The 12,469-nt window shown below is 54.4% G+C and overlaps 1 protein-coding gene across 1 annotated transcript; it reads left to right on the forward strand.

Annotated features, from left to right (window-relative positions):
• The first annotated feature begins 2,352 nt into the window (after positions 1 to 2,352).
• On the forward strand, positions 2,353 to 5,108 carry Spmip9 (sperm microtubule inner protein 9). Its single transcript, XM_026409494.2, has 3 exons — positions 2,353 to 2,379; positions 3,020 to 3,112; positions 4,674 to 5,108. Exons 1-3 carry the CDS (start codon positions 2,353 to 2,355, stop codon positions 5,106 to 5,108), a joined length of 555 nt encoding a protein of 184 aa, XP_026265279.2.
• The last annotated feature ends 7,361 nt before the right edge of the window (positions 5,109 to 12,469 follow it).

A 12,469-nucleotide genomic window follows, 5' to 3' on the forward strand; every position in this document is an offset into this window, starting at 1 on the left:
CTGCCTATCCCTGGCACCTCACCCTCTTCCCACCTCCATGTCCATTTAAACATCACTCTTCATTTTCTCTTCCCCCAGTCCCTGGAAGCTCTTCTCTTTTTCTGTGAATCTGGTTGGACTAGGCACCTGTATTAAGTGGAATCATACCTCGTTTATTTTTTCGTGATGCTCTTTTTTCCACTAAGTACAGTATCTTCTGTAAGGGTCTGGCGAAACGTCGGAGTAAGAGACCGCAAGAGACTGTCTTATGCAAAAGCAGAAGGGTGGGTTTATTTGGAGACCAGCATGCTAGGGCTCCCTCTATAGCAATTAGAGATAGAGCCCTGAGAACAACTTGAGCAGAGCTTATATACTTTCCCTGGAGAGGGCAGTGAGAGAAGTTACATTTTGTAGTTTGGCAGTTGGGGACAGCTCATTCTGGGAACAAGATTAGCAGACAGTCCACAGTTAGGGACAGCACATTCTGAGAACAAGATTAGCAAACAGTTCTTAAGATTTCAACAGTGTTTTGTTAAGCATATAGAGAAACGGAGTGACAAGTACCTATTTTATTAACCTTTCACTTCAAGTTTATGCATGTTTAGCATCAAGGCTGTGTAATACTCCACTATGTGTATGTACCACATTTGGATGATCCATTCATCTTCTGGTGGGTGTTGGGCATAGTGAGTCATGCTGCCTTAAACACCGGCATACGCATGATGTGTTTGAATCCCTGCTTGCAACTGTTTGATTTATGACAACTGAAATTGCTGGATTGTGTGGTGAGTCTGGGATTAACCTCTAGAGAAAGCACCAAACTATTTTCCGTAGCAGCTGCTGCCCCTGTGCATGATCACTAGCAATGAACAAAGGCTGGGATTTCTCAGTGCCCTCCACTACTGCTCTTATTTTCTGTGTTGTGTTGTTTTTCTGATTTTATTCATCCTAACGAATGCAAAAGAGGGTGGGATTTGGACACAGAGTGAGCGGCCCCCCAAGCAGCAAAGGCCTGGGGACTGTGGCATAAGGTAATTCAGCTGGATAGTCTGATGTCACAAACCACCTGGGCTTCTTCTGATCACCTGCTTCTCCACTTGCTGTGCAATGTCGACAGTGCCTGACCCTGGTGCCACTCCGTGCCACCAGGGTTCATGTTGGCCCCGGGGTGCAGACTGCTGAGGCTCTCTCTGAAGATGTGAGCCAGGCACGGGGCACTGCCATGCAGGATAGCTGACTCACCACCACATCACAATGGCCAGGCCTGTGACCACAACAGCCTCACGGCATGGGTCAGGCTATCTTAGGCACAGGTGTGGCATGGGACACCACGCCAGCTCTCCCTGCAGCAGGGGCACTTGGGCTACAAGGGCAGGAACACCGTGCATGCTGGCAGAAGGAGGGGTAGGCTCCGAGCATGGAAGAGGGTCCACAGTCCCTGGGAGAGCAGTTGTCTACACAGGAGGGACATGGGGCCAGCTGAGCTATGCCTGCGCCCCTCCTGCTGGCCACGGCTTGCTCAGAAGAGTGAATGGAGCCCTCATCAAGAGTGTCAGGTCATTGGGCACAGAGGCCCACACCTGTGATGTGGGCCTCGAGAGGCTGAGCTGGGGGATGGCAAGTTAAAGGCCAGCCTGGGCAGCTTGGCAAGACCCTGACTCAAAATAAAATAAAAAGGGCTGGGGATCTAGCTCAGTAGGAGAGCATCCCTGGGTTCAAGCCCCAGAGCTTGTGACCCCCAACACCCCCAAGGGTCCACACACATGCAGTGGAGTGAGCTCTCTGAGCTCACGGGTGCTGTGGCCGAGGGGCAGGCTGGATTTCGAGCTGCCGTCCTGAAACTCGAATGCAGAGCTGCTGACTCTTGGCCCAGAACATGCTTGCTCCTGAGTGGGGTGCCTGGGGCTGGGCCTGGGTCAGCCTCCCCCAGGCAGGCTGAGCCTCGGGCCCGTGGGAACCGGGTGCAGGGAGCTGGCTCCCTAGGGCCTGAGTGTGCACATCCTGCAGTCCAGTCTCAGTGACTTCCTAGGTGGAGTGTTTACACCATGGAATTGGCTGGAAGTATGGGCTCAGGGCTTACATTCCCTACACAGGTGGTGGTTTGACATTTCCCACAAACCACCTGCCCTCTGTCTGCCTCTCCTGTGGGAGAGGTAAACCTGATGTGTGAGAGGCCTTAGGTCCCCTGACCCAGGGCCCCTGTCCACCATCCATGGGTCTCTTGTGCCTCCAGCAACCCTGGGTGGGGGCTCTGTGCAGGGAGGTGTCCAGGAGGTCGGAGGCATAGACAGGAGGAGCAGGAACAGGTCTTGGTAGGCACGACTTTCGATGGTAGCTGCTGGCTAACCAATTTGTCCCTCTAGAGCCTTGGACATGGAACGTACGGTGTACCCAGGACAGGTGAGTGGTGTGGTCCTCTGTGACCATCTCAGCAAGGAGCCCCAGGAGAGGACGGGGCTCTTTGGAGGCTCCCTCTGCTCATCTGGAGCAAAGGCCTTTGTTTTTATGTTTTTGAAACAGGCATAGAGCAGCTAAGCGTTACAGCATTCTGGGGTCTATTTATTTATCCAGCATGCATTTATTAGGCACCCACAGTGTGCCAGGCACCTGTGCTGGGCTTGGGCTACAGAGATGCCTAAGACAAGGTTCTTTAAATCCTCACGGCACACCACAGGACCGCCCTGTAGGGGGTGAAACTGTTCTCCGAGCAGAAGGGAAAGGGTTTGATTCCGGCAAGGTGGAGAATGGAAGGTTGGGAGAGAGACTTTGGGGGAAGTGGCATTTGATCTGGGTCTTGAAGGATACCTAGGAGTTTGCTGGCGGGAGAAGAGGGAACCCTGTTTCCATCAGGAGACAGCAAGGTGCAGCCTGGGGACAAGTGGGAAGAGGAGCGGCTGGACATGCCGTGGTGGGGAGGTGGTGAAGGCAGGTGGACGCCAGGCCCCACAGCTGGCTCTCCTCCTGCAGCGAGAAGCCCTTGGATGGCTTAGAGGAAGGGTGACGAGACCGGGATCTTCTTTCCCACTCTCCCTGTGCTTAGGCCCCTGTGGATTTAGACATGTACCAGAGCTCCTACATGGTGCACTTCCAGCCCTACGGGAAGCACAGATACTCCAGGGCCATGCCGGGAGAGGTAGGACAGTGTCACCGCCTTGACACCCACTCAGCTCTCTACCTGAGCCGCCCTGCTCGCCCCCCACGAGTGCAGACCTTACACACTTACCAAAAACAACCCCAGTGCCAGGAGGTCTGGCTCAGAGGCCCTGTGTGCCTGCATGTGTGTCTGCATGTGTGCGCGCACATGTGTGTCTGCACCTGTGTGTCTGCATGTGTGTGTACATGTGTGTGTCTGCATGTGTGTGTCTGCACGTGTGTGGGCACTGGTTAAAATGCACATCATATAGAAATTATGCACACAGACAGGCGCGGTGGCGCACACCTGTAATTCCAGCATCTCAGGAGGCTGAGGCAGGAGGACTGCAAGTTCAAAGTCAGCCTCAGCAACACAAAGAGATCCTGTCTCAAAATAAAAAGTCAAAAGTGCTGGGGACGTGGCTCAGTGGTCAGGCCCCCCTGGGTTCAATCCCTCCTACTGCAAAACACAAACAAAAAAGCACCACGTAGGAAAGACTGTAAATAATACATGACACTGACAGAGGCAGCACCAAGTACCCACATCACCACCCAGGGCCCCTCACGCCTGCGCCTCCTGTGTAGCCCCAAGCCCTCCTTCCTGTGGGCCTCCTGTGCAGTGGTTTCTCCCTATGTGTGTCCCTTTGAACAAATGGCCTTTGAATGTTCTCCCGTGTTGGCCTGGGCCACTCATACCCTCCCCTGGCCTTCATGACCGAGTGCCCTGGGTGACCCAGCAGGGGACTTCCCCTTTCCTCTGGGCACTTGTCCCACTCAGCCACACCTGGCCACCTGGCCCGTGGCGTTCACTCACCCAGAGGTGGGATGGGGGTCTGGGGGAGGCTGAGCCCCTTCCTCTCCCCATGTGTGTCCCCCTAGTAGTGGACAGTCACTCCTGCCCCCTGCCCTCTGGCTGTCGTGGGCATTGCCAGGCCTTTGAGTGCTGTTCAGTGCATGCGGTCGTGGTTCCGGTCACCGACTGCAGATGGGCCGTCTCTTCCCCGGTGAGAGGTCGTGCCCTGTCGCAGGCGGTCCCCTGTCACAGGCCATTCCTTATCGCTGCCCAGCGGGCGCCAGGTGTGCTGCTGAACCTGCAGGGCGCTCAGATGCTCCAGGCTGGCAGCCTCCGTGGGCCGCGTGGCAGGAGTGGTCTTGGTCGCTGGTTTGTACTGGACATAACTGTCATGTGCACAGTGGTCAGAGTCACCATCATTCCTCTCCCAGGGCCTCTTTCCCCACCCAAAACAAGACCCAGACGGAGGGAGGTGTCAATCCACAGACGGGAACCCAGGGGGAGCAGAATGGCGGGCCACGCAGAGCCCAGCAGCTGGGGCAGATGCACACGCAGATGTTCCCACGTCCACGAAACATTCTAGAAAGGCACAGACCCCGGGGGCTTCCCTGGGGGAGCAAGCCTGAGTCCCGCCTAAGCCCTCTGTCCCCCAGCAGTCCCTCTGCCACTCACACCACCACGCAGAGTTTAGAACTTTTAAAAATAAAGAAAAGCGCTTTGTCTGGGGTGCCTGTCCTCCTCAGCCCTGGCCTGTGATCTGTCTCCACAGCAGGCCAAGCTCGATGCCCAGCTCTGCTACAAAGAGTTCTATAGGCCTGTGGCCAGCCCCAACCCCAAGCTGGAGGACGGGTTCCCTGCCTTCGAAAGACCCCTCATGACTGCCAGAGACCTGGGACTGCCCGGCTTCTTCCCTCCACAGGACTCTGGGGCCAGCGCGGAGTCGGAGTCAGGGTCGAGGTGCGTGCTGTCCAGCATCTGCCCCTGGGCGTACCCGGCTTCCCCCAACCTGTGCCTGGCCCAGGGCGACCCCAATAAGCTTCCCCAGATCACCCACTTCCCGTGCCTCCTGGAACCCTGGCACCAACCTGCTGCAGCGGAGGGCAAAGGCTACCTTCTGCTGCCTGGCTGTCCCTGTCCTCGTCACCAAACGCTCAAGGTCCCCATCTTGTATCGGTGGGGGCCTCTCCTGCCATTTTACCAGTAGGAGTAGCAAAGACACCTGCCAAGGGCTGTTCCCAGGGCACGTGGGAACCCTGTGCCCACTGCTTTGCCTTCGGGTACCCAGAGGGATATTGAAAATAAAAGGGACAGATTCCAATGAGACTGACCGTCCATGCATTCCACCTGCTGCCCCTGCCCCAGGGCACAGCCTCCTCCCTGCAGAGGGAGGAGGGCCAGGGTACGTGGAGAACTGAAATTGGCCATGTTTTGTTGTGGTTAGGAGTCCTGCTCCACAGCTCCCTCCTGCTGTAGGTGCCTCCTCCCACCAGGTGGGGATTTGGTCCCCAGGCTCGTGTTATTGGCTCGTGGTGGTAGGGCCTTTGGGGAGTCACAGGATTTGATGAGGTCATGGGGCTATGATGGCATCCATGGCCTTACAAGAGGACGAGACCTGAGCATGCACACTTGCTGTCTCACCACCTCGCCAGAAGCCAGGCACCATATTCATGGACTTCCCCGCCTCCAGAACGTCTCTTCTTTATAAGTTATCAGGCCTCTGGTATTTTCTTGTGGCATGAAGTGGGAGAAGGTGTGTTTCCCACGGTCACCCAGATATTGGGTGTGATTGTGAAACTGAGACGCTGTTGGAGAACTTTCCCCTCAACACTCCTGTGTTGTTTTCCCACCCTGCCCACCCTCGTAGTAATCCATGGAAACAGTTGAGAGGACACTGTTCTTACTGTCCTTCTTGCTCAGTGGGCTGTATGTAAAAACATATGTTTTGGGAAATAACTTGTTAGGCAAGTAGATAATTGCAAACATCGTGGAGTGTATGTGTTGTGCTGAAGCTGTGACATCACTCGGCAATACGATCTTCTGGGAGCACCATGTGGGAGGCCATTGTTGGAAACCTCACCATGCAGCATACCACACATTCATGAGTCAGCTCGGGAACAGCCAAGTCGCTGTAACACAGAGCCCAAGTACACTGGCTTGACCCACATGCTCGATTCTCTGGCCTCCAGGGCTGCATGTTCCTAAGGATGGCCTGCAACTTTGTCCACTGACTTCTATTTTCTACCGACTGACGCAGTCTTTGGGGAGGAAGCAGGATTGTGGGGACTCCACACTGGGTTTGAGTGGTGTCTGTCTGCCCTGTGCCTGCCTCATGCCAGCTCTGGCCTGGTTCAGTAACTGTCTCATGAGTAGATGTGGGAGGAGCCTGCTGTGGGCTGCACACCCTCTGAGTTCTCAGAACCATACTGTGCTCCTCGCCTGGGTTGCCACTGAGGCAGAGAAGGGCCAGGGATTCTTCTAGGATGTCCAGAGCCATCCTGGCACTGCTTGATTCCTCAGGCGAGCTTGAGCCTCAGACCCAAGGTCCCCCTGCTGCCATCTCAGCCAGGCTTCTTTCTCCCATGAAATCTCCCTGTGACCCTCCGTCTTCTCATGTGTGAAGTGAGGGTAACTAGGACTGGGGATGCTGCTCATGGGTACAGGGCTCACCAGGTGTGCACTGGGCGGGGGATGCACCCCAGCGCCGAAACCAAAACCGAACACAAAACACGGGAGTGAAGACAGTTCCACCCGCCCCCAGGTACCAACAGGAACAGGCAGGAACACACTCGGGAGCGGCCATGGTTAGTGACGCCTCCCTCTCCCCCACTGGCTCCCGCTTCCTGCACTTGATGGCAGACCCTCCTGCCCAGCTGCCCGCCCACTGTGCCCTGGCAGGCCACAGGAGGGGCTGGGGCTGGAAAGTGGGCTGACCCCTCCTGCTAGCCCATGTGCTCAGAGTTGACAGACCAGCCCCGGAGGGCATCCGCACCTCCTTTGTCTCTGGGACCTGGGAATTCTCATACCCACTTCAGAGGGGACACTCACCATGGAGTTGGGTGGGATTCACACTCTAGGTTTCTCTTGCAGGACACCCTCTGGTAGGTCCAGCGGCCCCTGTAGCTGGTGGGTCTCAGGGTGCCCTGGTAAAAGGCTGACCCCTCAGCTCCACTGGCCACTGGAGGTGGAGACAGGGAGAGGGAGCCACCCTGGGAACCCACAGTTATCCAGGTCAGTGGAGGCGGAGCTCCTGGGAGGCAGTGGTCAGTCCCACTGGAGATGAGCTTCCTACCAGGAGGGCTGGGTGCAGGGGCCTACAGGGTTTGAGCCCAAAGGAAGGAAACATCTCAACGCCGCCGTTCTTAATAAATAGCGGCCAGAATGTGTCCCCTATCCCCGAACATCAAAACAGAGATACGTTCCTCAAATTGGTGCCTGGACAGTAGCCCAACCCCTGGAGACAGGTAGAAACAGGGGGAGGCCGGAAGGAGACTTAGTGTTCAGAGGGAAAAGGTGTGTAAGCAGGGAGGCAGGGAGGTGGGGGGGGGACTGGAGAGACAGAGACAGAGAGATTGGGAGAGGGATGTGGAGACAGAGAGAGACAGGGGGTGGAGACAGGGAGGGAGATACAAGGGGATGGAGTGACAGAGAGGGAGAGACAGGGAGAAAAGAGAGGGAGGGAGAGAGGGAGAGAGAGGGAAGGAGAGAGACAGGGAGACGGAGAGACAGGAGAGGGAGAGACAGGGAGAGGGAGAGACAGGGAGAGGGAGAGACAGGGAAGGTGGGAGAGGGAGGGAGGGAGGGAGAAGGAGACAGGGAGGAAGAGACAGGGAGGGAGAGACAGGGGGGTGGAGAGACAGGGAGGTGGAGAGACAGGGAGGTGGAGACAGGGAGGGAGAGACAGGGAGGGGGGGGAAGACAGGGAAGTGGAGAGATAGGGGTGGAGAGACAGGGAGGGAGAGACAGGGTGGTGGAGAGAAGGGAGTTGGAGACGGGGAGGTAAGACAAGGGGAGAGAGACAGGGAGGTAGAGATACAGGGAGAGGGAGAGACAGGGAGAGGGAGACAGGGAGGTGGAGACAGGGAGGTGGAGACAGGGAGGTAGAGACAGGGAGAGGGATAGACTGAGAGGGGGAGAGACAGGGAGGGGAAGACAGGGAGGTGGAGACTGGGGAGGTGGAGAGACAGGGAGAGGGAGAGAGAGGGAGGTGGAGATAGGGAGAGGGAGACAGGGAGGGAGAGAGAGGGAGGTGGAAGCAGATGATGGAGAGACAGAGAGGGAGAGACAGGGAGAGGGAGACAGGGAGTGGAGAGACAGGGAGAGAGAGAGACAGGGAGAGGGAGAGACAGGGAGAAGGAGAGAAAGAGGGAGAGACAGGGAGAGGGAGACAGGGAGGGGGAGACAGGGAGGGAGAGAGGGAAAGAGGGAGGTGGACAGATGGGCGGTTGTGCAAAGTGTGAATGTGCTTAATGTCACTGAAGGGCACATATAAAATGGCAAATTTTATGTTCTATGTATATTTTAGCAGATATATATATATATATATATATATATATATACACACACACACACACATACATACACACAAAAGTTTTTTAATCTGTATAAAAATCCAGAAACCACAAATTAAAAATTAAATATTTTGCCTACCTAGTTATCAAAACTTCTGCATAGAAAAAAATACCTAAATAAAATCATAAAGCAAAAACTAGGAAGATATTTTCTACATTAATGCCAGAAACATCTGATTCCCTTCACACCACGAGAAAGACTGTTGGTTATGATGGTGCACACCTGTGATCAGCTACCTGGGAGGCTAAGGCAGGAGATTGCAAGTTCAAGACCAGCCTCGGCCACCTAGCGAGACCCTGTCTCAAAATAAATAAAAATATACACACTGAAGGGCTGTTGGCATTCCTCACACCCCTGAGCCCGGTTCTGGCGAGGAGCTGGGGGCTGCTCAGTGGTGGGGCACTGGCCTAGCACACAAGGCCTGGCTTCTATCTCCAGTACCACAAAGAGAAAAAAAGGCCACCATGCAGGAGCGTAAGTGACTATTTAACTCAACCCTCTGCTCATTTGGCAAATATTTATCTCATGTTTATTTGATAGCAAATTCTAAGTGTGGCTACCATGGCAACTTTAAAAATGGGAAAACAAGGAGATTCCATTCCATTTGGGGACAATGGCCATAAACGGCAGGAAAGCATGGCATGTTGGAAGGTCACAGTGAGCCTAAAGCTAGCAAGGGCAGGAGCTGTGGTAGAGGCCCGGATCCACCAGGCAGGTGTCATTCAGCAGGGGCCTCTGAGCCGAGCTGAGGTAGGGGAGGGACCTTCTCCAGGGACCAATGGCCAGGAGAGTGAAACCCGGGAGGGCCTGAGTGGGCGCAGGAGCAGAGGGCCCAGGCCCCTTGAGGCTCCCCAGGGACTGGTGAGCCACAGCAAAGCCTTCGACTCTGGGTAGATGGAGCCAGTGGAAGGCGGTGAGCAGAGGAGAGGCATGACCGGCTTCTGGTTTGGAAGAATCCATTGTCCCCTGGATGGAGAAAAGACCAGGGGAAAGGCAGCAGCAGGGCAGAGGACCAGCCAGTCCAGACTCAAGTGGCCGCAGTGTTGCCAGAGTGGGGAGAAAACAGACCTGGGGCCCGGAGTCGCCCCCCCCCCCCATCTGAACTTCTGCTTCCTTTGGTTTCAGTTATATGCAGCTGTGGTCGTGGGAAATTCCAGACATGAGCACGTCATGGACTTTAGATCTCGTACTTTCTGAGTAGTGTCAGGAAATCTCTGTCCTGGGAGGAATGCGAGTCGTCTTTTATCACCTCTGAATTGCCAGCACCACTATCTTTGCTCTTTAGAGTCCACATTAAGTAATGTAGGAGTCACCTGAACACAAGCATCAGGACACCTGACCATCTATCTGATAACTAGACAGCCACTTAGGTGACTGTCAGGGAGGCAGCATATACAGCATGGATACACTGACACAGGTGCGATGGAGTCAGACTGGGCAAAGAATTGGGAACATAAATGGAAACACGTGGCTTTCAGATATATAGAAAGGACAACTTCAAAATCCAGTACGTGTCACAATGAAGAGAAGTCATTTTACACTGTCAGATTAGAACAGATTTAAAAGTCAGCACAATAGTGCTGGGAAAGGCAGAGAAGCCAGCTCCCACCCACCATGGCCAGGACTTTAAATTCATACTGCCTTTCTGGATGGTGAATGCACTTACTCTCAGCCAGGTGTTCTCCTCCAAATCTGCTTGGGAGAAGACACACTTAACCCTGAATGCATATGTTCAGTGTTGTTATTTGAATTAGCCAAGGGCTGGCTGCAGTCCAGATGTCTGTGTGCTGGTCTCAGGGTGCAGCTGTGAGCAGAACACAGGCAGCCATGTGTGCAGATGTGGACTTACTACATGAACTAGAAGCAAGGACGCACAGCACAGAGCTGCCTGTATTGTTAGGAATGGGGACACCTACCCCCCACTCCCCATCTGAAAGAGGTACAGGACTGGCTGGGAAGGAGGGTGGGTTGAGTTGGGAGAGGCTCCTTTCGCACTGATTGACATTTTAACCGTGTTCATGGACTGTCCTAAGAATTAAGTCTAAAACACCAGTTTACACGGGGGTCATATCTGGCAGGGCCAGAGGGGACTTTGGGGTTCTCTAACCCAGTGGCACCCACTCCCCTCACCCCATCACTTGGTGGCATGTGAAGACACAGATTCCTGGTCCCAGAATTGTCGTGCAGAGCTGGCATCTGGTGGTCCCCTGGAGGACCTGGATTCCTTAGGCCACTCCCTGCCCAGTTAGAAGAAGGCAGCGCTCCCCATGACATAATGTGCTCTGGAGAAAGGGGGCCCTCCTCTGTGAGAGCAGAGCCACCAAGGTGGCCTTGTTAGAGGTAACTATGCTCTCAACAACCCTGAGAAGGCAGGTACTATTGTTCTTCCCTTTTTAAGATGAGAAGACTGAGGCACAGAATCGCCCTCCCACAGCTAGTGAAGGAAGAGCAGGATGGGAACCCCAGGTTCATATCTCTGAGGATCACAAGCAACTGGCTGGGGAGGCGCCCGGTGACAGCATGCCGTCAAGCATGCACACTGCCTTGGGCTCAATCCCCAATGCCACAGAGAAACCCTACCAGGGGGTGGGGGAAGATGCAGACACACAGGATGGGAGAGGTCTGTTGTCCCCTCTGGGGATGGTGCTCAGGGCAGACCTCTCTGAGAGGCAGTTAATCTGGGCAGGTGCTCCCCAGCGCAAAGCCATCCAATGCAGACTTGGACCGAGGTCCCCTGTGGTTGGCTATGAGAGCTGAGACCGGGCACTGACTCGTGGAGGCAGGGAGTACCTGACTGTAGTAGAGCGGCCAGTCATCTGGGAGATTGACTTCCAGGGGTGGAGCACATCGCAGCTTCCGTTCCATGACAGTTCTGTCCTTGAGGGAATTCTTTCTTGGACTGGGCCCCACTGGATTCTCCCCACTAAAGCCAGCAAGGGGTGGGAGCTGTGATACAGGTGTAGGGTGAAAGGTTTTTATGCAATTTTTCTTGTGCATTAACAGAATCCTTGTGTGGGTGGCACGACCTGTGGCACTGAAGTCATCTGGGAGCCTTAACAAACCCATGGGCCGGCGGTGCAGCCGAGCGGCAGAATGTGCTTCACATGCACAAGGCCGTGGCTCTTTTGTTTTGTACCAGGTATTGAACGAACCCAGGGCCATGGAACCACTGAGCCATATCCCCAGCCATTTTTTGTATTTTACTTAAAGACGGGATCTGGCTAAATTGCTGAGGGCCTTGCTAAGTTGCTGAGGCTGGCTTTGAATTTGTGATCCTCCTACCTCAGCTTCCCAAGCCACTGGAATTACAGGCATGTGCCACTGTGCCCAGCTAAGGCTGTGGGTTTGATGTCCAACACAAAATAATCAGTAATGAAGAAACTGATACCTGGGCTGTGCGGCCACAGGCTGAGATGTGTAGGCTGAAGTGAGGCCTGGAGATGGGCTCAGTACCGTATGTGGTGCTGGGGACTGACCACAGGACCTCACATGCGCTAGGCAAGCACCCTGCCACTGAGCCTCTGAGTCTGATGCCTTAAAGGTCTCAGTATCCTGATCAGGCACAGTGGTGCATGCCTGTAATCCCAGCGGCTGAGGAGGCTGAGCAGGAGGATCACAAGTTCAAAGCCAGCCTCAACAATGGTGAGGTGCTAAGCAACTCAGTGAGACCCTGTCTCCAAATAAAATACAAAATAGGGCTGGGGATGCAGCTCAGTGGACGAGGGCCCCTGTACCAAAAAAAAAAAAAAAAAAAAAAAAAGATCTAAGTATTCTAATGCACCGTCAGGTCTGAGAAGTGGTAAGTTAGAGTCACCTAGAAAACATCTTTAAAATGTCAGTTCTAAACTGGGCGCAATGGCACAGGCCTGTCATCCCAGCAATGCAGCAGGATGGCAAGTCCAAGACCAACCTGGGCAACACTCAGTCAGATCATGTCTCAAAATAAAAAGAAAAAAAAATGGGGGGCAGGGATCTGGGATGTAGCCTAGTGGTAGA

The sequence above is a fragment of the Urocitellus parryii genome, chromosome 12, assembly GCF_045843805.1.
Source record: "Urocitellus parryii isolate mUroPar1 chromosome 12, mUroPar1.hap1, whole genome shotgun sequence".
Classification (NCBI taxonomy): domain Eukaryota; kingdom Metazoa; phylum Chordata; class Mammalia; order Rodentia; family Sciuridae; genus Urocitellus; species Urocitellus parryii.